Raw genomic sequence first — 25207 nt, forward strand, 5'->3', positions numbered from 1 at the left:
CCCCAGAGCCGGCAGTCTACCGCGCAACGATCTTGTCCACCTCGTCTTTGGCTTCGGTCCAGGTCTCAAGATTCTTCCGCGCCCAATCCAAGTGGCAGCGCGCGTATGCGACCTAGAAGGCACCCGAGCCATGGTTAGTTTTGTGGTCTCCGTGGGGACATGGAGAATAGTAGCCGCCATGCATACCATGTAGCGCCGGAGATCAGCTTCCTTGTCCTTCTGGAACCGTTGCAGATCGTGCAGTACGCCTGCACTCGCGTCCTTGACATCCTTCTCCGATACCTCAAGTGCTTGCTCCAGCTGCATAAATTCATTAACATGAAAACTCTTCACAGCCGGCTCCACCAGTCGCGGTCCGTCATTCACCTACCTGGATAAGACTTTCTTTGGTTTTACCGATCTGGTCGCGGCGAGTGCGTTCGGGATCGACATCGGCAAAGCCGTGAATAGCGTGGCTAATGCGACCGAAGATCTTGTTCGTCACAAAGTTCCCACTCGACGTCTTGCGGTGTGCCGGAGAGGACGATGGCGAGAGCTCGGGTCTCTTGTATGCGGGGCTTGTAGACGGTGGGGATGAGTTGCCGATCGACTCGCCGTGCGTGGATGGGAACTCGGAGTCGGGCGAGGCCTCTGTCATGCTGCCACCTTCGCTGCTGACGGCGGAGGAAGTAGAGAGAGATCGCTGTGACCTGGGGCCACCTGACTGAGAGGTCGTGCGGTTGAGATATTGCTCAATACGTTTGGCTTCGAGCTCACTGCGCTCAAGTGAGTCCAGTAGAGTCTTCTTCTTAGCCAGCTCATCTCGGGTCATGTCTTCTTGCACACGCTTCAGGACCCGATACCGTAGTACATTACGAACTACACTCGCGAACTGAGCACTCTCCCGCATCGGCTCCGCAAAGCTGGCACTCAATGCATTGGAAAGCTCTTCGGTCTCAATGTAGGACGTATCGGCTGCCTGGCCAATGCGCTCGATTGCAGCAGCCACGGTTGGGGATTGCTCAGATAGGGAGAATCCATTGTAGCGCGCTCCCAGTTCCATCAGATCGGCAGATAGAGAGGAGAGGTGCGACAGTGTCCGTCGGTTTACCCTCTCGATATTGCCCTGCAACAGCAATTCCAACTCCCGGGTAGATGCCTCGAAGTTCACAAAGTACGGATCGAGCTCCTGTTCGCTCAGCTTGCGCGACTCTGGTGGGAAACGACCAAAAACCTCGGGGCCCGCCACAGGCGGCCCAGGGCCGTCAGTCGTGTCACCGGGGGATGTGGGTGAGCCTCCAGTTGCGGAGGCCGCGCCGCCGCCATGCTTTAGTTTTGCAGACGAAGAGGGAACAGGGAGCCAGCTATGAGCTTGTGTGGGGTTCGCGGGGTCGAGAGGAGGGGCCTTGAGATTATTCTTGGGGACGGAGGAAGCCGGATGAGAGTGCAAAACCTCGCTCTAGAAATCAATTAGCCATTCCGCTCTTATCGCAAAGCAGCTAGCTGCCCAACTTACCCAGCTGACGTTCGGATCCAGGAAGCGCCACCACACTCCATCCTCCCGAACCTCTTTCATGCGGCGACATCGATTCAAGAACACGGCCAGCATGCGCTTTCGCAATTCAATGATCGCCGTATCTTCCTTGGCCTTGGTGGGCTTCGCGGCGTAGTCGGCCATGCTATGCTTCTCGGGAATGGGTGGAATAATGAGAGTGGGATGAAGATTAACCAGGGTCTGGCGCAGCGACGCAAACTCCGAATATCGACGACGAACCTCCAGGTCCTATGTTCCGCATGTGTCAGTCTCGCTCTCGCCAGGACTTGTTCCGCATAGCAACAACCAGCTTACCGCAGTCCGGATGGTGTAGACAATAAAGCTACCACCCCCCTCGTGATTTTTCCCAGCATCCGTGATTAGAATCGGCATTTCCGGGTTCTCATAGAGGATCTGCTCGATGCGACTATCGTAGGTACTCTTCCGCGGGTACTGCTGGCTTGCGGCGCCATAATCGTCCTCCTCCGGATCGCTCAGATCCTCTGGGTGTGAGATATAGTCTGGTGGATCGAGGTTGGAGTCACGGCTGGACGGCGGTGTTGAATCATGCTCGTACACAGCTGCGGAGGGTCAGCGACATTGTAACGATATGGGGAGGGGGGAGCTTACGAGGGGTGAGGGCAGAGGAGTGGAGCGAGTCCGATATGTGGGGCTCATGGTGGTCGAATGCCCCATATGGATTGTTATCCTCGTCATTCCACATGTTGCTGAGGATCACGGAAGGGTCAGGCGAGACGATGGAGCCCTTCGGAGGTGAAGGTTGGAAAGCTGTGCCTGGGGATCTGCGGGGGACTCAACGTCACCGACTGCGGCGAGCGGGAAGGACCACTGGCGAAGTGGGCGGCGGGAGGCGCAGAGGCCGATCTCCATCTGTTTCCGTAGAACTAGAATTCATTCAAGTGATAGGTGGTGGATCCAGAGGCTCTGTGATGGCTCAGGTTCTTGTATCTGTATATCTATTGTGTGTTCTTCTTTCATGCTTATTTTCACTTAGCTTGATTCATAACGTGGTAGGTATAAAATAGACTTGCAAGATAATTCCATCCAGATCGACATAAAATATATCAGTGGGGTGGACCTTACTCGATAGATCACTCCATTCTTTTGTTTGCAGGCGTAGGTCTAGGTATAGGATCTAGATTGCAATTTGAAAATGAAGCCCATAAAGCCGTTACGTATGAATTTTTTTTAAACTATTGGACGAATAGGTAGAGGTATATTTGTTTGTTATCAAGCCATCGATAATAGAGACAAGATCTGGCTGCCCACCCTCGCCTGGCTGACCGTCACTCGATCTTGCAGAAGTATGAAGCCACCACGGCTTATGCCTAATGTTCGAAGATGCCTGCTTCACCATTTGACGGTAGGGCCGTCAGCCCAATCCCCTGCAGGAGATGTACGACCGGCAGGATTGTGGCCGTTCCACCCACTAGGTTCTTCTCCACCCTCCCCGGTGTTGTGCACGTTGTTGCTTTTCCCCGGCGAAGGAGATCGAGCCTTCCTATTGGAATGGTGCTGTGACTCTTCGTCACCCCGATCCTTTTGAGGGGGGTGCTCAGATTGTTTAGAATCGTTGTGCGATGCGCCCCTTTCGCGTGCACTTCCTCGGCCACCATCATGGGTGTGGTTTTCCCCGGTCTTGCTGTGGTTGCTCCAGTTAGCTTGGCCGCTTTGAATGTGCCAGCTGTTCTTGTTGCTGCCCCTGTTGTCCCTGTTGTGCCCGCTTTTCTTGCTCTTTTTGCTCCCACTGGCTTCATTCCTATCAGTCCAAGCATCCGCCTTGTGGGTGTGGTCGTTCTGTTGGTCTCCTCCACTATGGTGGGAGGTTTGGCCTGGATCTTCATGCTCACTCCAGCCAGTAGTCTTCGCTGGCTTGTTGTTGTTTCCATTCGGCTGATTGTTGCCTGGCTGTCCCTGACTCCCTTGGTTTCTTTTCCTTTGTTTCTGTTTCTGTGTCTGCCTCAGCTTCTGCTTCTGTGTATTCTCCTGATGCCGACTCTGCTGATTCTGGTGGGTTATGCGTGAATTTCGCCCTTGGGACTCAGCATCGGCTGGGGAAGCATGCCAATTCCTGACCAGAGCAGCCCGATAAGGGCTTGCCGCACCTTCCACGCGGCGTAGCACGACATAATCCGGTTCCTTCAGTATTGTGCCGAATTTCGGCTTCAGCCGTACCCAGCCGATGCGTGAGTACTTGGGGACAAGTCCGCCAGGACCTTGCCCCCTCTCCACGTCCCAAGTGGAGGTTCGACGGTCACGATTGAGCCGGGCCCGTGCCTGGCTCATCCGAATTCCCGTGTTGACATGTCTCCGGTACCAGCAAATGACCAGCCATCCAAATATGATAATCGTAAGCAGGATCCCGACCAGGAGCGCTATCAGCATGTTCCCCTGCATGGCAGGATGGGTCTGTCGTGAACGATTTCCCTGCCGGAGCGGTGGCTCTGTGGTAATCTCGAACCATGTAGCTCACCAAGTCCCCGGCACTTTCGATGTACGGACTCGACAGGGTTTGCAGTGGACCTTGAGGGTGCGGTTGAAAGCACAGCAAGGCGAAGTGAAGGCTTCAGACGGGAGAACACAGACGTGTTGGATCGCGGTTCAGAAGCGTTGACCGTGGGTCAATATGTCACACGTAGCAGAGTGGATTCAAGAAGTGCATGCTGACAAGGAGGAATCCATTAAATATGTTTGATGAAGGGGATGAGGATGTTGTCGGGTAGTGAGAACTGGGCAAGAGGGAAGCCATGCAACGGCACGAGCAAAAGGGCACAAAGTAAGACCAGTCCAGACGTCAGGTAAACACGCTTCATTACTGGCAGATGGGATTTTCTATGCTAGTCTCTCTGTTTGAAATCCTTCTTTAAACTTGATTTCTCATTGCAACGCCCGAATCCAGCCCGGCCTCCATTCTCGACAGCCAGTTGTCGTGAAGAGAGGCTTTTTTGCCAGCTTCCAAAAGAGCCTGGAGTTGCTTCCGCAATGTGTCCTGCTTAGCATCTAGCGCCTCTGGCAAAGCGAAATATTGTGACCCAAGTGATGAGGCAATACTGATGACGCGGACTCCTAGGACGAACGACTCGGGTTTTGAGGTCCAACCGAGCAGTCCGTCCTTGCCAGCATCCTGGCTGGCTAGCGCTAGGAGGTGCTGTAAACCTTCAGACACCCAGCTCGAGATCTGGCGAACCAAGGTCTCAGGGTAGGCATTTTTCCTCAAATGCAGAAGCACTTCAGACCAAATATCGACTTCACGTACGTCGTCAACGAAGAGGTTTTGCTTTTCCTCGACAAACAATACAATGCTCTCTTGACAGTGTTCTGCCACCAGTTCCGAGACCGGAACGAGACTGGTCTGATTGTCAGATCCGCTAATTCGGGGCTCCTGTCCTGTGAGATACTGAATGACACGACGTGCAAAGTGCATAGAGTCCGAGTAATGGTCGGCAATGAAACGAGCAAGTAGACCACTGGCATTCAAGGGTCCGAGCGCGACAGCGGTGTTGGGCGAGACCGACGAGTATGAGAGAACCCACGATGCAGTGGATGCAGCGATATCGCGCAGTTCTTCGTCGTCATCATTCAACATGTCATAAAGAACCAGATAAATATCCAGCAAAGCAGCATCCGTCCGAGGGGAGCTATCTGCAGGACGAAGGGCCGTGGAAAAGCTGTGAACAGAGACAACAGCGGCATAACGGGTGGTGAATTCCTGGGATGATTGGTTAGTGACGTGCCTCCGAGAATTGCATACCATGACTCACTGTTTCCTCGGTAAGAGCAGAGCGCAGCTTAATCACCCAACGATGAAGACCCTTTAATGGCGAAATGGACGTCCCTTGGTTCGAACCAGCCCGAACGGCGAGAAGACATCCTTGCAGCCGGAGTTCGGCATCTGTGGCATGTCGATTCCATTGCTTAAAATTCGACTCTGGCTTGAACCCTTTCTCCAACTCATCACACGGAAGATCGAACTCGGAGATGGCTTCGGATGAAGAGGCCAGCATCTCCTCGAGAATAGTGGCCAGATTAGAGGCAGCTATTGTCTTAGCATCAGCTGGATAGTCAGCCCGGACGATGGACGTATACAAGTCCACCAACGGCTTCCTGTACTTTGTCTCATCCATAAGATGTTCTGGTAGCTGCTCCACAATCCAGCGACCAACATCAGCGTCAAATTGTGAAACGCCATGGTAGAACGCAGGAATGTCGGGCCATGTTTGTGAAACGAGCAGTTTCAAAATCGTGCACCACGCGAGAGTCCTCCGAAGAAGGGAAGATGCGCGCGTGCTGCTAGCAAGATTCCATCCTGCCTGTGACGCATCGAACACATCTCCCAAGACTCCGTGAAGGCCATGCCGGTCATAAATATCATCAATGAAAGACGTAATTCGGTCTGTGGGCTGATTAGCTTGCGCCACGATAAATCACTTCAATTGTGACATACCTTCAACTTGGGCTGCGATGCTCCGCTCCAAGGTATCATTCAATATCTCGACAAGGCAAGTTGCAACGGAAGGAGATTTGGCAACGGAGAACAGCGTGGCCAATACGTGTCGAAGAGTGGCCAGCAAACCATCCAGGTGCGCTATGACAGTTAGTGGAACTTCTGTCCCATCCTAGAGAGATCAGACAAGCTTACCGGCCCAGAACACGTCAGTCGTGGATGCAAACCGACGAAGAGAGTAGCGAACACAAAGAGCTATTCCATGAACATAGTTCTCGGATACATCCCCCTGGACAAGATTGACCAGGTATTCAACGTCTTTGGGAATATGGCTCCGAATCAGCAATGATGAATACACACGGGCGGCGTGCTCCCGGATGCCCCAGACAGGGCTCTTGAAGTGCTCGAGAACAAGCCCACACAGCTTCTTGTCATAGTCATCTCCGATGGCAGGAATCTTCTCTCCAATCAATTCCAAAGCGGGGAAGATCCGTTCAGTGACAATATCGGTGCCCTCCTGAGCAGTTGTTCCCTCACTTGGTGCGAGGAGGCGAGACAGTAGCTCAAGGAGACCAGGGTACTTTAGGAACGAGATTTTCGATCCTGGTTCAGATCCCGAGACACCACCGAAACCGGCTACAGCTCCGGGAACCATCCGACACATCCTGGTCAATAGAGCACGGAAAAGCATCAGACCCGAGTTGCGAAGCGCCCAACTAAGAGAGTGTTAGTGGTGATCATAAAGGCTGATACTGGGGACCCTACATAGGTGATCCAAGTCGTTCCGCGGACAGCGTAAGGGCGGGCATGATGAAAGGCTCCGTAAATAGACCCAACTTTGTGTTGGTAAAAATGTCCTTTAGACAGTTCATGGCGTGGACTTGGGGAAGCTCTAGATACTGCTGGTCTTTATTGTACTCAACAGGCAGGCGCGAAATTTCATGAAGATCATCCATAGCCTCCTTGAAGAAAGGCGTTCCATGAAGGGAGCAGAAGATACCGGTAACCAGTGCTGGCAAACCGGCAGATCGTCTGGTAAGCTTTGAAGCGGACTCAAAGATAGTTGCTCTAGCCTCTTGATACCAGCTCTTCGGGAGTTCTTGGATGGATACATCCATTGAACTACTGCACCGTTGACAGCATGTGGCGAATGTTGTAGAGACAGTCGAAAAGGCACCACGGTGACGTAGCTCGGCAAGTTGAGTGAAACTGGCGCGTCCAACTTTCTCAAAGTCCTCACGCTGGAGTCCGTCTTTTCCCACGGGCCCATAGGCTGTGTTGACCATGGTAGCATGTAACAACAAGCTATCGAAGGTTGTTAGCAACTGTATTATTTCTAGGCATCATACGTTCAATAGATACCTAGACTCCCTAAGAGCTCTCCAGGAGTAGGAGAGAATGTCTTTTGGGCCCACTGTGAGGTCTTCAATGGGGTCATCAGTATGGCCCTCGGGCGAATCGATACACAGCACGGGCTTCACCTCCTCCCAAACCCTCTCGCAGATGGAGCTGATACGGTCATGGATAGACCGCCAGACAGCAACGTCCGATCCATTGGATACCAAAGCATGGAAATTGGGCATCGACACAATATATCTGGAGTTCGTCGTGAGTGGAATGTCTTTCCTGCCTTCGATGTGGAGATAAACTTACCTCAGTCCAGACATATAGCCATGGAGAGGAGCCTCACGTAAAGTAGAGTTAAACAGGCCCTTTGATGATGACAATCGCTCTTCCAGTTTACTCAAGATGGTGCTCACAACTGATGGCTTTGTCGACCACCAATCTGAGCCAGCCTCGGGCGAGTTACTTGATAGGGCTGCACAGAACAAGATATGGTAAAGACGAGCAACTGTGTCAGCATGGTCGGCTCGACTTGTGTTGCTAGCAATGTTTTCAGCCAAGGCCAGGGCGTCCGTCAAACGCATTCCTGTGGCTGGGGGTTGATCTGATGTGGCTTCCATGCTGCCCATCAGAAGACTTGAAGGGAAGAGGTTGATAATTAACAAAGATGTTTGCCTCACTTCCTCAAATGGATCAAGGAGTAGGTCCACTAATAGCCGAAGCAGACGCGGTTCAAAGATGTTCATGTGGAACTTCCACCGTGTTTCAGTCTCGGACTTTGGAGGAGGGACGCTTGTCCGGGGGTCAAGATTAGACTCCAACAACAGCTTCAAAGCCTTCAAAGCACTAATGTGTCGTGGATATGATGCAGTCACACAAAGATCGTGTGCAAGGAAATTAATGTACTTCCTAAGGAAGGCCACTGTCTCATCATCGCTTTTGACTAACCCAGAGGGCCCATTCTTCAATGTCTGTGCTGTTGCTTCCGAGGATTCCTGCACCGCCAGAATGCCACTCTTAAGACGAACAATGAGTTTGCGTGTGAGACTCATAATTTCACCTCGGCTGTAGGAATCAGAGTCGGCATGCATTGACGGAAGACCTCGTAAAATTGAATTGGTGGCAGCTGATGTGAAAGGCTTGATAGTCGAGAATGCAGTCACTAACAGCGACAGTGCCGCTACGCGAATGTTGGGCTCACGATGCAGTAGGAACTTGCCGAGTACTTCGCTCTTCAACACCAGTTTCTGCGGGGAACCCTCTTTGGATTCACTGGGCTTCGAGCCATCATCTATGGAGATTAGATATCGCATCTTAGGTAGAGTTGGAAATTTCATCTTACAATCTTCGTGAACAAGATTGGTCTTTTTGCCAATGCGCAAAGCAGCAAAAAGAAGCATATACTCTGCTTCATCGGCATCGGTCATGTCTCCGGCAAGGAGGCTCTTCAGGGGGAGGGTTTCCACGAAAGATGTAAAGCCAGAAGGGTCGGCTGAAAAGAGTGGCTGGAGAACGTGGCTCGAAATGGCTTCGACGGTATCCGGGTTATGAAGCATCATGTGCCGGACAGGGGCCACCCAAATTGTTGAAACTGGCAATTCGGGAGTTTCAGGCTTCAATTTTTGCAAGAGAGCGCCTAGCAGGCTGCCGCATGTTCCAGTCATATCGCGGGTGTTGGTCTGGTTAAGAAGACCAAGCACAAAGACCTTTGTCGCCAGTTCCTTAGATGGCTCGCGAGCTATGGTGCTAACCAAGGCTTCAGAGTTGTCTAGAGACAGAGCTCTACGATCCTTTTCAAAGACAGGCACCCACCTCTCGCGGTTTTCTGCGAGCCATTCTTGCAACAATGAAATGAACTCGGGGCCCGAGATAGCACCTTTGCGGATTGCAAGCTCAAGGCATACCAGAGAAGCCTTCAGTCGAGATCGGGGTTCACCGAGCACAATACTGGGCATTATTGCACGTTGAAATGCTCTTTGAATGTCATTTTTCTTTGGGCCATGGATATGCTTGGCCAAGATGGCTACCAGTGAGCCCAAAAGCTGCTTGAGTGGTTTCGGCTTCGCATCTTCAAATCGGCTCAGAAATACCTCGAAAACCGTCAGCCAGTTGTCAGGTAAAAGAACCAATTGCTTTGTATATTCGATTTTGGAACTGGCAGCAGCATCAAGAAAAGCCGAGACTGCATTGCAAGCGGCTGCTGTATGTTGATTAGACAGAGATGGAGTTGAAACTGTCTGAATCAACGACTGCCAAATCCTGTTTACTTTTCTATTCAACAACCGTGAGCCTAGAATTCCCTCTCCGAATATTGAGAGGAATGCAACTCACTGGCTGTCATCACAATCCAAGGCTAGCTTGACAAGCGGACCTTTGGCGAAATCTTGCAATGTCTTTTCTGGCAGAAACTGTATATTTTGAGCGATGTCGTCCATATTGACTACAGTAGCGCGGTAAGCGCCACGGGATGAATCAGCGTCCATCGCCAGTGCAATTCAGCATGACCTGATATTTTGCAATTGATCGTACTCAATTTCAAACGAAATATCGAGTTTGTCCGAAGCTCCCCGCGCTGCCTCAGGCTTCATCATGGCCAAATTTTGGATGTGGGAGTACCGATGGGGACTAGCTTCGGAGAAGCAATTCTCCGTATCCCTTCAGTCACGGGACCGAAGTTTTTGCTGGCGCCGACAGAGACGGTGGAGCTGCCATCAAGGCACATCTTCTTCTCTTCTTTCGTGTACTTTAGTAATCTTATCTCTCTTCTCCCTCTTCCTCCATCATGCCCATCTGGGACAACCTTAGTGGCCGCAAGGAGAGCCAGGCGCCCTCTCCTTTCGACTCCTCCAACGCGCAAGATGCCACTTCCTTCCTTTCCGAGGTCGCCATTCCCGATCCCACCAGGCTCCATCCCCTGGCCGGCCTGAACCAGGACACGCTCGACTACCTGACCCTTGAAGACTCCGCCCTTGATTCCCTCCCCGGCTCTCGCTCAGTCTTGCCTTCCCGCGGTTGGTCCGATGACCTCTGCTATGGTGCCGGCACCACATACTTGGCTGCGTTGACGCTCGGAGGCGTATGGGGACTCGCGGAAGGTCTGAACAAGACGCCAGCTACCGCTCCGCCGAAGATCCGACTTAACGGCGTGCTGAACTCGATTACCCGTCGTGGTCCGTTCCTGGGGAACTCCGCGGGTGTGGTTGCGATGGTTTACAACGGATTTAACTCGGCGATCGGATATGCGCGAGGCAAGCACGATTCTGCCAACAGTGTTGCGGCTGGTGCTCTGAGTGGCATGCTTTTTAAGAGCACGCGCGGTATCAAACCCATGATGATTTCTGGAGGCATCGTGGCTTCGATTGCTGGTGCTTGGGCCGTACGTACCCGGAGATGACGCCTTGCTTTCTTCAACTTCGCTAACATGGACCTATAGGTGACGCGAAAGGCCTTCTTCTAAAATAATACTGGATGAACCACTTTTGTCCCCTTATCATCCTCCCCAGTGACGCGAACTCCAATACCCTTCCTGCCCTACCATCCACGACCCAGGCGGTAGAAGATCACCGCCAACTTCTTTCCACTCGCGATGTATTACAACAGCTTTTATACTTTTTTTCCCTTGCAGATCTCCTCACTCCGGCGCTCGAAGCATCCATGATTCGCATTTCTGCGTGGGTTGGGAACGGGGTGTGTTTCTGGGTTTGTACTTTTTATTGCTTTTGTCTGTGTACATAGAAAAGTCTCTTGCATTTCTGGGGCTTCTTCGACTTCGACGCTTGTTTTCAGTGTCTTGTCTTGTATCCTTAATCCTGCGAGGGGCTTCCAATAGAGAATGGTTACGCATCCAACTCGATCGAATGCTGTCCGGTAACAAGCATCCACCACTTGCATTGAATATTCGTTGAAAAAGAGGGCTTGGGAAAGGACCTTAGGTCCAATACCGCAACATGAAGAGAAGAAAACAACAGGAAATCCAAGCACCACCTGAGCCAACTGCCCGCTGGATGGCCCTCGCCGCTTATCACCGAATCCCGAGCCCCGAAATATCCCGAGCCACGTCTTGATATAGATGCGCATCCACCCTCCTCGGCTTTCCTAGCGAGCGATTTCTGCGGCAATTCTAAATGAAAAGGCCGGCCGCAGACCCGACCAGCAAAAGGCCGACTATGCCAATGGCAGACTTGGACAGAGGACGAGGCACTGCAACGCCAGCGGCAGCAGCATTCGCAGTGGAACTTGCAGTATCACTGCTCGAGGTAGCTGAGGCCGTTGAATCGACGCCAGTAGTTGTCGCACTGAGAGTGACAATACCAGTGGCAGTAGCAGTGGCAGTAGCAGTCGCTGTGGCATTGGCATTGGTATTGCACCAAACCTGACCAGGCTCAGACGCCTTGATCAGACACTCAGCTAGATCACCAACAGACTGACCTTGCGCCAGGCAGTAATAGTCGCAATCATCATATTCCAGCACGGAGGCTGATGAACAGCAGCTACTCATGATTGCCGAGTAATTCCCCTTTATTGGCATCGCGCAGGCGGCGTCATGTGTCGGGATGTCGTACAGCTTGGCGTGGCAGCTGGAGGTCGCCAAGGCAGAGGTGGCAGTCGAGGTGGTAGTCACAGACATCACGTCCTGTTGATGGCGGTTACACGAAAAGAAGTGTGAGAGAGAATGGAACGAAGTATAGGGTCTTCTTCAGAGCGAGTGAAGCTGATAAAGGTTGCTTGAGTTATCTGACAGCGGATAGGATTCATAGGCCATCTTATACTCCGAAGGACCTTTGGTGGCAAAAGAAATTTCACTCCTGTAGCACTTGTCAGCTTTCGCTTGCAATCGATCTCTACCCAGCCTCAATGGGGTGATGGCCACCAACCTCACAATAGGGCTAGGGCCACCGTGCTTGTCGTCCGCGGATGAGGGTCCCACCCATGCACCACGAATCTTGAACCACTTAGGGCTGTTGAAGGCAGTGTTGCTGACGAGATATCTCAAGCTCAGGGCATATAGGTCAATAGCCGAGGTGGGTCGTACTTGTCCTATGCCATTTAACTCGGGTTTTCTATCTTGCTATTTTCATCTCGTTAAAAACAGCATGAGAAGGGTCTTAGCTGACCCACTTCGTCTTGACTGTAAGGGACTCCTGACGCGTCCGGTACAGGTACCCAGATGGATCATGTTCCTATCCTATATCCGATTGGGTCCAGGCCCTGCGTTACAGATCGCAGGTTGGTTACCCAGACCCATAAGGGCAGGAAACTTGGCAGTGTGGTTCCAGCGTGGGTAAATCTACAGCACCCCATTCGATCCCCAAGTTCGTAAAGTATACCTTCATTTTCTGCAGTCAATATTGTTTCGTAGAACTTCTGTCTTGTCCAGGCTCTACGGAAAGTCCGTGTTAGTAGTTCTAGGGCTTTCCTGCCAAAGGTTCTCTATTACAAGCATTTCTTCAATCAAGTTCTACTCCATTCGTTGGGGAAAAAAGGAGGTTCTGGCTGTGGTTCTTTTGGAAGGACCGAGTCAGCTAAGCTATTGACTTGGCGTAGAATCTAAGAATAGTTATATCTAGATAGGGTAAGGGCACCCTTTTGGATGCCTTGGCGGGCTATCCCGACTAACCTTTACCCGGTTGGCCGAGTATTATGGAGCCGAAATTAAGCATTCAAGTGGCTGCCCGGCAGCTTGTGGAGATCGTCCTGTCCTCGTCGCGCGATCAAGATCGGGCTTGTCGTTTCCTTTGTTGGCTTTCAGTAGGGGGGTCCGACTCTGTGGATTGTATCAGTAACAACCACTAACAGAAATATAAATTCGCGCAATCGGTCTTGCAATGGATATCACCCTATCACTAGTAGCTGTGCGTCTCGACCCTTCAACTTGATCGTGCACATTGACTTTGATAGAGGTCGGTGAACCCGCCCCGGAGTAATATTTATCAGCGATCATTGCCGGACCGATTTGGGGCATGATAAAAATAGCACTAGCCTGATAGATCTGTTATGGACTGTGGTGATAATACGGAAGCAGGATTTAGATGACTACACGTTGGAATCATATTCTGGTACATGGCAACACTACAAGGTGCCAGTTCCGTTCGGGCCGAGTGATGGACCGGCCAGGCACAATGAGACTGCGCATGTTCACGCAGAGGCGGCTCAATCTCCCCAATTGGGAAAGGTCATCCGTAGTGACTTTTGCGATTTTCGTTCTTCTCAGCCATTGGTAGGGTTGGCCAACGTCTAAGGAAGTCAACCGCAGCGTCAAGCTTCGGGTAGATGAGGGACCGGCGGTTTCTGATGTGGGGGCTCGTGTACTGCAGATCAGCTGGCTGTGAGTGGAGTTCAGATCTCGTCCATTAACTGCCTTGGCATCGGAGTATCATACCCAACTCCCCTCAATGACTGCTGGGCTGGGCTTCGATGGGCATACAACAATGCTGCTCGGCTCTCAATCGACCTTACGCGGATTGCTATCATGGGCGAAAGCGCAGGATGCGGCCCTCTCCGCGCGCATTGCCAAGCAGTTTTGATATATCCGATGCTGGACGACCGGACAATCACCAACCATGCGAGAGAACGGGCAACCTGCCCTGGAAGGATGAGCAGCACCAGCGACCTTCGACGGAGCTCTTCGATATCAATCTCAACTCAGTGGTGTTTGGCCAAAAGCTGGGGATCCCTCACATGAAGAAGCACGGTGACGGCCCAATTGTCGTCCTGGGATCTGCCACGTCCTGCATCTCTATCTCTTCGCAGCCGCTCTACGCAGCCAGCAAGCATGCTGTCCTCGGGTTGGCCCGCTGCACAGCACATATTGGTGAAGCCGCTGAATCGTGCATTTACATCTCGTCGGTTGCCCCATGGTTGACGTTGACTTCTATGGTGGAGGGGTATCCAGGAGACGACTCGCCCGGATACCCTTCAAAGCTCGCCGGAAGATGCGGCGTGGGTGATTAGTGTGGTTGTCACTGCTGAGCGTCCCAATGGCAAGGGTTATTGGAGAGGGGCGTATGAGGAGTTGGCGGAAGGTTGATTTCGCCGGAGAATCGGTTCGAGTTTCCTATATGGTGTTGAATATTGTCACGGAATATCCATATCTCATTTCGAAAAGGACATGTATGTATAGGGACCAGAAGTTCGTATGTAGCGTGAGGAATCAAGACCGCGTTTCGGGCTTCCTAGGTTGAATTGACTCATCAACAAGCCCTGGACCATTAACCATCCCACTCGGGAACAGCCGTGTATAGAGTAACTATCCGAGTGGTTTGGAACCTGGACAGATGATCATCGTTTCATGATCAGCATGAATAGCATGTCCGCTTGAAAGCTCATCTGCCTAAATGCCTCACAGACAAACTGGCTTTCGCGGACATGGACCAAAACAACCCAGCCATCTTGTTTCTGCGAAAGCCAGTGATGGCCCCCATGTTGCTCGACGCGATCCATTTACCTGCGTCCGGAGACCCTTTTAATTGGCTTAACCAACTCGGTAAATCCCGCACCTAGGAACCGGTTCGTAGCTAAGCTCTGGCTGGTGCATATGATCCATTCTTGATGTCATTCCTCGGTTGGGTGGACATCTCTTCTTCATACTCTCCCCACCTGGTGACCGTTCAAAAGATCAAATCACTGGCGTAAAATGCAGCGGGGCCACGAACGAGGCTGCAGCCCCGAATTCCTTGGCGCACACATCGTCGTCAGCCCTCGGTGTGGGATATCGCAAGTGGCGCACAGGACGCCCTTGGCCCCTGCGTCTATAGGGCGGCAGTAGCACCCCCTCCGCAAAAACAGAACCGCGACCAGCCGACCAGCTCACAATCTTACCTGGCTTGCCTCGGGGGAGGGGGTGGCTGACTGCCTTTGGCCCCCGAAAAAAATGTGAGCTCGTGTTGCCAGCGAGGCGAAGATTCGATGGGTAGGGAACCGGGGTTGCCTGTTGAGGAGTGCATGAATAGGTACCAAGGAAATATAGTTTGTTTGGATAGGGGCGGAGTATTGCGGAGTACGCAGGGTTGCAGGGCCGGCGAGTCTGTTTGCCCAGCAATTAAGCACGCACTTGAATAATGAGAAGATCAATCGCAGGGAAATGATAGAGTCATTTAAATGATTGAATCATCGAATCCAGCAGTCTAAGAATAGTCTGAATCACCCGAAGCGCAGGAAAGATAGGCTTCTCCTAATCAGGCGCTTCCGAACGCGGGGGAAGACCGTCAGCTGACTGGCCGTTCCCGTTTTTGCTAGTCGATCGTCATTGTTCTGCCTTTTGCCTTGGCCGGCTTTTTCCTTTCTCCTTTTCGTCAATCAATTTTGACCTGTTTCCTCTGTTTTTGTTTGGCGGTTGTTCGCATTCACGCCTCAATTGTCACCCTGCCCGCTCTCCCCTCTTGCATGCCGGCCGCGAGACGTTACGCCGTTTGACCCTCGACGGGGCTCCTCCCCACGCTAAGGCCGTTTAGGTCTGGAGGCTGAGACACGGACCTTATCTACGGTCTACAGTCTGTACCGAGTAATCGCCTTCCCTTCCCGTAGAACCCTTGAGACCCTCCCCTTCACGGTTCCGTCGATGGTGACCCCCGAGTCCGGACCGACCGCGAGGTCAGGCCTTGCGATCATCTGCCCGCGGACTCCTCCGTCTTCTCACGATGCCGCATCCAGCCCTTCCAGCAGCCGCAATGCGGGCGCTCCTGCGCTTTACGCTCCTTCCGCACCAGTAGACGTGCCTTGCGTATCGAATCCTTCCACGCCGGGCCTCCCGTCGCTGCAAATTCGCACCGACTTACCCGACATCCGTCCCACCAGCTCGCATCACGACTCAGATCCCTTGGCCTCGATCAGTCTCTCCGGCAGCCTCCCGCGACGGACCCCGAGTCTTCGCGCCCTCGTCGCTCCCCCGATTTCGAGTGCCGGCTCCTTGTCTCCGGCCTCGTTTATGTCGTCGCCGCAGCTCAACGCCATGGGCGACATCACCCCTTTGCCCTCGCCGATCGGCGGGGCATTGCCGTGGCGGCGCGGAGACGTGCCTTCCTTGTCTCGCACCTCGTCCAACGCGTCGCGCAGCGGATCGAGTTTGCGACTGAGTGACTCATCGCAGATGCTTGGTCCGCCAGCGTCCCGCTCTCATGGCAAATCATATAATGGTTTGGACAACCAGGGAGAAGAATCACCGTCGAATCGCATCCGTCGCGACTCGCCCACCAAGCATGCTCGAAATCGCAGTCTGAGTGACTATGTACCACCGGGCCGCATGTCTATCCCGCGCCCGGTTGCGGTCTCGGGTGCTGGTCCAAGCATTGCACCGTCTTCGAGTACCGACTCCAAATCGACTGGTTTGCAGCGCGAACAATACCTCGCCGTTCACCGTGGCATTGCCTTGCCCAACGTTCGCCCTCCAAGCCCTCCGCGTAGTAGCGGAAGCGCCTATGGATATAGCGACGCGGAGCCTGTCATTCATCATCCGGCACCACTCTCCACCCGGGAGGAAATATACTCTGTGAAGTCGGTTCGCACTCAGCAGGCCCGCATCTATCGTAAGATCCGGGTTCTAGGGCAAGGGACGTTCAGCCAGGTCAGCCTGGCTGCGCGAGTGGAACAAGTGCCGGAAGCTCCTCTCTCGCCGGATACCGATCGCGCCGGTGAAGCCGCACCGATCGGGACAACCCAAAAGCTGGTTGCGGTGAAGATCATCGAGCATGGGCCTGCCGGTGGCGCCGATGAAGAGCGGCTCGAGGTGTCCTTGAAGCGCGAAGTAGACATTCTGAAATCAGTGAACCATCCTTCGCTGGTCCAGCTAAAAGCCTTCGGTAGCGATGAAAAGCGCGCTCTGCTTGTGCTGGACTATTGTCCTGGCGGTGATCTGTTTGAATTTGCAACCTCGGGTCACCAGCCCATGTCCCCGGGTCTAATTCGTCGAATTTTTGCTGAGTTGCTCGATGCGGTCCGCTACCTGCATTCCAACTATATTGTTCACCGGGACATCAAACTAGAAAGCAAGTCAACCTTGGGATTTTTGTTGTCATAACCTTGCTAACTTCTCTTCCAGACGTCTTGCTCACCATGCCAATCCACGCTGTGGAATCTGTCGAAGACTGGAGCACATATGACCGCGCTGTCGTGACTCTCAGTGATCTGGGGCTCTCTCGACGTATTCCAGAGCCACCCGAGAGCCCGCTGTTACAGACTCGCTGTGGAAGCGAGGACTATGCCGCTCCTGAGATCTTGATGGGCCAGCCCTATGATGGCCGTGCGACTGACGCTTGGGCTCTGGGTGTGCTGTTGTATGCTATCATGGAGAATCGTCTGCCATTCGACGTTCTCCCCGGTACTCGTGGCGACCCGGCGAAACTTCGCGCGCGCACTCCCCATCGGATTGCCCGCTGTGAGTGGAGCTGGTATCGATATGCTAATGAGGATGAGGAGTGGGACCCCGAAAAGGCACAGGGACTAGATGGCGCTCAGGATTGTGTGGAAGGGCTGCTGAAGCGCAACACGAAGCGTAAGACGCTGGATCAGATTGCCGCCATCCCGTGGGTGCGAGATGCGATCAACGTCCCTGCTGGGCTCAAACGAGGTGACAAAGAGGTGCCGTAGAGCGGGTCTCCCTCATGTCTTTGATATCTGCTTTCTTTTGCCCTTTCTTATCTTGCCCGTCTACTCCTTCTTTCTCTCTCACCTCTATGGTCTCCGGTGCCTTGCTTCCCTGCATTTCTTCCCCTTGCCCCCTTCTTCACTTTGCATATATTTTTCCTTCATTCTACTTTACTTCCTCTATTCTGTTTTTATGAGACATATTGACTTGACCGCGGAGGTCAATCGGGATTTCGGATTTCTTACGTTGTTACTGTTATGCCTGTGGCTAGATCAGCTGTTATACCCATACTACTACATGTATACCCCACCATCTACCGTCGGCCTTGGGAAGATAAATGAAAATATGAAAAATTAAGACGTCCTGGAATTCACCTTTTGCCTTAGAAAGCACTAAATAAATTTACTTGACACTCAGTTGTCTCCCTCATGACTTGGGCCCTCAGGCTGGACTGTCCATTGTGAGAGCAGCCAAGGCTGGAGTAGTAGTTCGGTGATCTTTCCTGGTATACACTTCAATTCACGCAACCATTGGATCATCCCTGGCCAATTCAGTAGTACATCCATCCCACCGAACTCATGCTGTTTCTCGACCTTTCCAGGGTTAGTGAATCATAAATCCTAGCGAGCTAATGCGGGTAGGCGATGACAATTCCGGGCCCGAGATTGGATAGCCCACCGGGGGTGGAGCCGGGGAGCGGTGCTCCAACTCCGACATCCTGGAGCTTCCGCCTTTTCTTATTTCTTGCAACCCCCGGACCCCCCGCCATCTTCTCGAGTCTCTTGAATATTATTGTGACGCGTGGTTCCCTGGGTTTTTCCTATTCCAACCCCCCTCCATCACAATGCTGCCTCAAACTCGGGCGCGGGTGCCTGCCGCTCTGCGGAGCTTGACCCGGTCGGCTGCGACTATGTACGTCCTTGGGCTCCCCGTTCAATTGCTGGATCGTTCCCCTCTCGCTGACTTTTGCTCTCTCCCCCATAGTCGGACTCTCTCGACCACCATCCCCCGCTTCCAGGAAGATGACAAGGCCCTCAACAAGTACTCCCGCACTATCACCCAGCCCAAGTCTCAGGGCGCCTCCCAGGCCATGCTGTACGCCACCGGTCTCACGGAGGAGGATATGAACAAGGCCCAAGTCGGCATTTCCTCCGTCTGGTTCAGTGGCAACCCTTGCAACATGCACTTGCTCGACCTGAATAACAAGGTACGCCAGGGTGTGCAGGATCAGGGCATGCTTGGGCTCCAATTCAACACCGTCGGTGTCAGTGACGCCATCAGTATGGGCACCTCGGGTATGCGCTACTCCCTGCAGAGCCGTGACCTGATTGCCGACTCCGTGGAGACTGTGATGGGTGGCCAGTGGTACGACGCCAACATCAGCATTCCCGGCTGTGACAAGAACATGCCCGGTGTCCTGATGGCCATGGGCCGTCTCAACCGCCCCAGTCTGATGGTCTACGGTGGTACCATTAAGCCCGGCTGCGCCGTGACCCAGAACAATGCCGATATTGACATTGTTTCCGCCTTCCAAGCCTACGGCCAATTCATCACCAAGGAGATCACCGAGCCCCAGCGCTTCGATGTCATCCGTCACGCCTGCCCCGGCGAGGGTGCATGCGGTGGTATGTACACTGCCAATACCATGGCGACCGCCATCGAGACCATGGGTATGACTCTGCCTGGCTCTTCCTCCAACCCGGCCAACTCCCAGGCCAAGTACCTGGAGTGTCTGGCTGCTGGTGGCGCGATCAAGAAGCTGCTCACCGAGGACATCCGTCCCCGTGATATCCTGACCCGCCAAGCCTTCGAGAACGCCATGGTCCTCGTTAACATCACTGGGGGTTCTACCAACGCTGTGCTGCACCTGATCGCCATCGCCGACTCAGTGGGCATCAAGCTTGACATCGAGGACTTCCAGACCGTCTCCGACCGTACCCCGTTCCTGGCCGACCTGAAGCCCTCGGGCAAGTACGTCATGGCCGACATGCACGCCATTGGTGGTACTCCCGCCCTGCTGAAGCTCCTCCTCAAAGAGGGTCTCATTGACGGCTCCGGCATGACCGTCACTGGTGAGACTCTCGCCAAGAACCTCGAGAAGGTCCCCGACTTCCCGGATGACCAGAAGATCATCCGCCCCTTGTCCAACCCCATCAAGCCCACTGGCCACATCCAGATCCTGCGGGGCTCTCTCGCCCCCGGTGGTAGCGTCGGTAAGATCACCGGTAAGGAGGGTACCTCCTTCACTGGCAAGGCCCGTGTGTTCGACCACGAGGACGACTTCATCGCTGCGCTGGAACGCAACGAAATCTCAAAGGAGGAGAAGACTGTGGTTGTTATCCGCTACACCGGCCCCAAGGGTGGCCCCGGTATGCCTGGTACGTGATGCATTGTCCTGACCTTTCTCTGATCTGTCTCTCCTGTCCTAACTATCCGTGTTAGAAATGCTCAAGCCCTCCTCCGCCCTGATGGGCGCTGGTCTCGGCTCTTCCTGTGCCCTGATCACCGATGGCCGCTTCAGCGGTGGTTCCCACGGTTTCCTGATCGGGCACATCGTCCCCGAGGCCGCTGTCGGTGGCCCCATCGGTCTGGTCAATGACGGTGACGTGATCACCATCGACGCCGACAAGCGCGCCCTTGACCTTGAGGTCCCGGAGTCAGAGCTTGCTGAGCGCCGCAAGGACTGGGAGGCCCGCAAGGCGGCTGGTCTGCTGCCCGAGACTGGTCTGACTATGCGCGGTACCCTGGGCAAGTATGCCCGGAACGTCACGGATGCCAGCCAGGGCTGCATCACCGATGCTGTAGAGTAATCCATGTGGAGTTGTCTTTCGTCTGCCCGGGTGTCTCTCTGCCCGAGCATTAAAAGCGATGTATTTGTCTGGGCCTGTGCTATATAATATCATATCATATCAATACGACCTTATTTTGGGTTTGCAGTTGCCGGTCTCGAGCGTAAATTGCCGATCTCCTCGTGCAGCTGATTTGTGCAGATCTTACCCAGTGGAGGCCTGAGCGCGCTCACAACCCGCCTATCACCGGCCACAACAGGCCTTGACACCCGCTCGCTCAGCTGAGATGTGCGCCGATCTTCCGTTGAACTGAACAGAGAGCGCAGTCACGCTGTAGTTCCTGCAGGGCCCTGCATCTGCAGAATCTTGATGGAGTCCATCCCTGAATGCCTCGGTTACAAATGTCGTCTACCTGACCTTCACCAACAGCCACGAAATTTCCAACCGGAGCTCGATAGACTCACACATCACTCTATTCACCTCGTTTATACAGTTGTATGGCCTTGACATGCACCCGACGATGGCTTCCACTCAATTCGAGCCTCCGGAACAGCGGCGCATTCGCCGACGGACAGGGCAGACATGTGGCCCTGCAGACAACCGTCATTCCAACGAGTCGCTGTACACAATTCCCACGGGGGCGTCTTCATCCTCCATGCTTCGAACCTCTTACTTACCACCACCTCTCCCATATCGCTCTTCTGATCCAGTTGGCTCACCTCCCGCTCCTTCTCATCCTCCCCAACATATGCCTCCTTCTCCTCCTCCCTTCCCTTCTCATGCCTTCCATAATCCTCACTCTTCACACCATCTTCCTTTATATCACCACTCTCAGCCTCCGACAGCCTCTCGGTCTTCCTTGCATCCTTCACGCCTTATGACTACTCTCCTGGTTTCTCTCCCAGTGCGGAATAGGACTGGGTCTGACTTGACAACCTGCACATCTTCCCTTGCGCTGGGCCGGTCGATGTCGGAATTGGTTTCCCACGGCGCCAGCAAAGCTAATGCAACAATCCTGGAACTAGAAGGCTTGGTTTTGCGTTGCATTAATGGCGACCATAATGTGCGTGATAACACCTCGCTGCTCTTGGACGGGGTTATCACGTCAATGGATAATGACTTGTTTTGCGGGAGAGAAAACGAACTCCGTAAGTTGGACTGCTGTGAACCGTTTGAGATGTGCAGTCACTTACTTTGGAGTGACAGTCGCGGCTTGCACTCGTCCATTCCGGCTACATAGGCAACAGCGCCGTCGACAGTCCTCTCGACCAGGGCAGAAAAAGACCTCACGGTCAACTGACTACTTCTCCAAGGTGTACTTGTACGCCAATTCACGAATGCCACCGAGCCTACCCCAGTTGAGGCTGTCAGTCTTCCGCATTCTATCATGACATGTTCCCTTGCTGATTCGTTTAATATCCAGCGACCCTCCAATTTGCATTTTACTCAAACTGGCAGCTCACTACTCTAAGCGGGCCTATCGTCAACCTCGCGGGCAAGAACGACGCTCGTACGTGGACGCTGACTGGCTACAAGGCACCAAAGCAATGGTGATCAAGTCACTGCCAGTGGATGAGGCGAAAACAATCGTGTTCGCTATTCGTGGAACACAGTCCTTCATGGACTGGACTGTCAACGTCCAAACTGCACCGGTTCCTCCCACTGGCTTTCTCAATGATCCTTCCAACAAATGCCACTCGGGATTCCTTAGGGTAGCCCGCAAAATGGTTGCGCCTGTTGCAGCCGCGCTACGAGCATTACTCGAGGAGGACCCCAGCCGCAGTGACTACAATTTGCTGATGACCGGCCATTCAGCTGGCGGCGCAGTGGCCAGCTTGCTCTACCTCCACCTACTCTCAGAGTCCGCGGGAGTACACTCCGAGCTCATCCATCTCCGTGGCTGCTTCAGGGAAGTCCACTGCGTCACATTTGGCGCGCCGCCCATTTCTCTCTGGCCGTTGGCAACTCCCCGACCCGCTCAGGCATTATCGAGGTCCTTTTTCATCGCCGTAGTTAATGAGGGCGACCCGGTCCCCCGCGCGGATAAAGCCTATTTCTTCTCCTTGCTGGATCTCTATGCCTCCCCCGCGCCAGCACCCATATGGACCACGCTTGCCTCGGGAAGCAAGCCCATCTCGAGTGTCCACTGGAAGGTCCCGCGGACCACTCTGTCCATCGCAGGTCGCATTGCTCTGCTCCGTGCTCGCGGTCGGTTTCACGGGCGTTCGGCTACAATGCACAATCCCAGTGTCCACGCTCCTCCGGTACTACCACCGCGCGAGGATCTAGAATTGTGCGGGACAACGGATGCCGAACTATCTGGTGTCGTATTTGGTGACCCTCTGATGCATACAATGGATCTATATGCTCGCCGCATAGATACTTTAGTTTGCGAGGCGGCTCGGGGTTCCTCACAGTGAACCCCCCGTTCCCAGGTAGCTATGTACATACATCATCCCGTCGTCTGACTATTGGTATCGGACAAGACCGAATGCCCACCTTCTTCACATCAGCAGATTACAAGTGCGATAATAGTAACATCCCCAGCTTCAAACAAACTTACACTTTGCCCTCTTTTGCCATTCTGGCCTTTCCTTGCTTCTCCGCGTCTTCTTCATCCCTCGCCGCCTGCTCTCGCCCCCTAAATAGCCGCACCATCTCTTTCTGCAGGGATATCGCACAGTCAGGACAAATCCCAGCTTTCTCCTCACGCCGCTCTTCGGATATCCGGTATTTGCGCCATGCGACTGGTTCCGTGCGTGGCTTGCAGTATTCACGGTATTTCGTGGGCAGACCTGCTTCTTCGCAGCGCTCTTTTCGGCCTACGTACGTGTGAGTGCAGGAGGTGTAGGTAACGTAGAGTTGTTGACACATCCTGTGTGGATTGCTGAGCGTACTTCAGGCTCGCGTCTGGAGCTGGATTTGTCTGGCTCTTTCAGTATTGGTCTTGGGGATGTAATCTGGACTCCGGCTATGGTCAGTGGGCAACCGGTCATTTATAGGCATCCTGTTCGGTTTCCGGTTCGCTAACAAAGGACACAACAAAGCCATTCTTGTTTGCCTTCTGTGCCGTTCCAACTTGCCTAGGTCTATTGTTGGTGAATTCCACCTGTTCCCTCGGGCCTTTGTTATATGCACCTCTATACAAAGGGTTTTTTCCGCCGGGTGGGGCTTTCCTGTCTGGGCCACCGCCGCTTTAATAAGGGCCATCAGGCTTTGGCTCACTGAGTAAATGTTAGCACAGGTTCATACTTAGTGATCTAGTTAGTGTAGTCGTATAATTAATTAGTAACAAATTATAGGTACTTCGTGATCGCTTAGTGGTAGTAATAGCTTAGTAATTACACGGCTACTACTTACTAGTACTTATTGTCAAGTTAGCGAGTCATACTACTTTTCTTCTAGCCTATCTGTACCTCCGTAGACTATGCAATGTGAAACTACCCCAAATACCCACCTTCGCTGGTCTGATCAGCTGACTCAGGAGCTCACTTCATTGGTTCAATTTAAGGATCATATGATGTCCATGCTAAGGTTTTGATGTTGACGTCATGACCTTATTAACCTGCAGAAGTTGAATTCATATCTATTTCAACTTTGCCCTTCCTTCAAACCTGTTTGGAAGTTCGCATACATACGACAAGAAGAATTCTGATTTCTCCTCAAAGACAGCCACCCTTACCGCGATTAATAACATAATCAAAGAGTACAATTCTCCGAAATCATCATGATGGCTACTCCACGGATTGAGCACTATACAACAGACGTTCACGCCCACTGGGAAGGCAATCATGCTAAAGATTGGGCTGAGATCGATCTACTCGGATATGAGACTGCCACTGATAGGATGTTCCGGGAGTTGTGTGAAAATCCCGACGCTGCTCTTGTCCAAGTTGGCCATAGATCAAAACTGATCAATGATCACGGCCATGACTATCAGTTTAATGGAAAATTCACAAGTGACCAGACTCACCCAGAGCACAGTCACCATGAATATAACCACTTTGGGAAGTTGATGAAATGGGAAGGGGATCGTTGGTATAAATATGACTTTGAAGTGGAAGTGACTGATCACATCAGGTCTCAATGACCGAGGCAATATGGTTCAGGTCACTAAGGCTATACTGAAACAGAAGCTGTTTTGTGGACAGTATGCTCTGGCCACAGCATTGTATCTACTATGCCCCAATCTCAGGGAATTCCTAAGGTCACTCAAATCAAGAATCTTCCAACAAACAATATGCACGCAGATTACAGCAATGAATTTTATTTATCTTTCTGTCTTTTATAAGACCAAACTCCTCGGTACAGTTTTGTTCATCAGGCTGAGCTAATTTTGTGCCATCAGATTCCTGTAGTGAGTTTTGAGAGTGGATATATGCATTTTTCAGAATTATAGCGACATTGGATGATTTTGCTGGTAAATTTAGCTGCGCATTTTTAGGCTTGATTTCGCATATGTCAAATGAGTATCATTGTTGGCAAAAAATCTACACCTTCATCTTGCGACGAACGAT

At 52.8% G+C, this 25207-nt stretch overlaps 10 protein-coding genes across 10 annotated transcripts; 5 read left to right on the plus strand and 5 right to left on the minus strand.

Moving 5' to 3' along the window:
- Window positions 1–16: 16 nt before the first annotated feature.
- N7482_007902 (PX and BAR domain-containing protein) lies at window positions 17–2237 on the minus strand (the record flags this gene model as incomplete). The annotated part of the gene is made up of 6 exons (XM_056690026.1): window positions 17–112; window positions 187–300; window positions 371–1438; window positions 1496–1762; window positions 1829–2094; window positions 2144–2237. The coding sequence occupies 6 exons, from the start codon at window positions 2235–2237 to the stop codon at window positions 17–19; spliced, it is 1905 nt and encodes a 634-aa protein (XP_056542455.1).
- A 647-nt stretch (window positions 2238–2884) lies between these two features.
- N7482_007903 (uncharacterized protein) lies at window positions 2885–3931 on the minus strand (the record flags this gene model as incomplete). The annotated part of the gene is made up of 1 exon (XM_056690027.1): window positions 2885–3931. The coding sequence occupies one exon, from the start codon at window positions 3929–3931 to the stop codon at window positions 2885–2887; it is 1047 nt and encodes a 348-aa protein (XP_056542456.1).
- A 466-nt stretch (window positions 3932–4397) lies between these two features.
- Window positions 4398–9277, minus strand: N7482_007904 (uncharacterized protein; the record flags this gene model as incomplete). Its single annotated transcript, XM_056690028.1, has 8 exons — window positions 4398–5243; window positions 5296–5927; window positions 5979–6119; window positions 6174–6694; window positions 6744–7283; window positions 7341–7574; window positions 7632–8613; window positions 8665–9277. The coding sequence occupies 8 exons, from the start codon at window positions 9275–9277 to the stop codon at window positions 4398–4400; spliced, it is 4509 nt and encodes a 1502-aa protein (XP_056542457.1).
- Window positions 9278–10104: 827 nt separating this feature from the next.
- Window positions 10105–10779, plus strand: N7482_007905 (protein transporter TIM23; the record flags this gene model as incomplete). Its single annotated transcript, XM_056690029.1, has 2 exons — window positions 10105–10698; window positions 10756–10779. 2 exons carry the CDS (start codon window positions 10105–10107, stop codon window positions 10777–10779), a joined length of 618 nt encoding a protein of 205 aa, XP_056542458.1.
- A 663-nt stretch (window positions 10780–11442) lies between these two features.
- Window positions 11443–11949, minus strand: N7482_007906 (uncharacterized protein; the record flags this gene model as incomplete). The annotated part of the gene is made up of 1 exon (XM_056690030.1): window positions 11443–11949. The coding sequence occupies one exon, from the start codon at window positions 11947–11949 to the stop codon at window positions 11443–11445; it is 507 nt and encodes a 168-aa protein (XP_056542459.1).
- Window positions 11950–13808: 1859 nt separating this feature from the next.
- On the plus strand, window positions 13809–14273 carry N7482_007907 (uncharacterized protein; the record flags this gene model as incomplete). Its single annotated transcript, XM_056690031.1, has 1 exon — window positions 13809–14273. One exon carries the CDS (start codon window positions 13809–13811, stop codon window positions 14271–14273), a length of 465 nt encoding a protein of 154 aa, XP_056542460.1.
- A 1606-nt stretch (window positions 14274–15879) lies between these two features.
- Window positions 15880–17903, plus strand: N7482_007908 (putative protein kinase; the record flags this gene model as incomplete). Its single annotated transcript, XM_056690032.1, has 2 exons — window positions 15880–17302; window positions 17356–17903. 2 exons carry the CDS (start codon window positions 15880–15882, stop codon window positions 17901–17903), a joined length of 1971 nt encoding a protein of 656 aa, XP_056542461.1.
- Window positions 17904–18745: 842 nt separating this feature from the next.
- ilv3 (dihydroxy-acid dehydratase ILV3) lies at window positions 18746–20711 on the plus strand (the record flags this gene model as incomplete). The annotated part of the gene is made up of 3 exons (XM_056690033.1): window positions 18746–18813; window positions 18886–20279; window positions 20344–20711. 3 exons carry the CDS (start codon window positions 18746–18748, stop codon window positions 20709–20711), a joined length of 1830 nt encoding a protein of 609 aa, XP_056542462.1.
- A 499-nt stretch (window positions 20712–21210) lies between these two features.
- Window positions 21211–23110, plus strand: N7482_007910 (lipase family protein; the record flags this gene model as incomplete). The annotated part of the gene is made up of 3 exons (XM_056690034.1): window positions 21211–21838; window positions 21897–22056; window positions 22114–23110. The coding sequence occupies 3 exons, from the start codon at window positions 21211–21213 to the stop codon at window positions 23108–23110; spliced, it is 1785 nt and encodes a 594-aa protein (XP_056542463.1).
- A 48-nt stretch (window positions 23111–23158) lies between these two features.
- Window positions 23159–23564, minus strand: N7482_007911 (uncharacterized protein; the record flags this gene model as incomplete). Its single annotated transcript, XM_056690035.1, has 2 exons — window positions 23159–23189; window positions 23254–23564. 2 exons carry the CDS (start codon window positions 23562–23564, stop codon window positions 23159–23161), a joined length of 342 nt encoding a protein of 113 aa, XP_056542464.1.
- Window positions 23565–25207: the final 1643 nt, after the last annotated feature.

The sequence above is a fragment of the Penicillium canariense genome, assembly GCF_028826845.1.
Source record: "Penicillium canariense strain IBT 26290 chromosome Unknown utg000004l_segment0_segment0, whole genome shotgun sequence".
Lineage (NCBI taxonomy): Eukaryota > Fungi > Ascomycota > Eurotiomycetes > Eurotiales > Aspergillaceae > Penicillium > Penicillium canariense.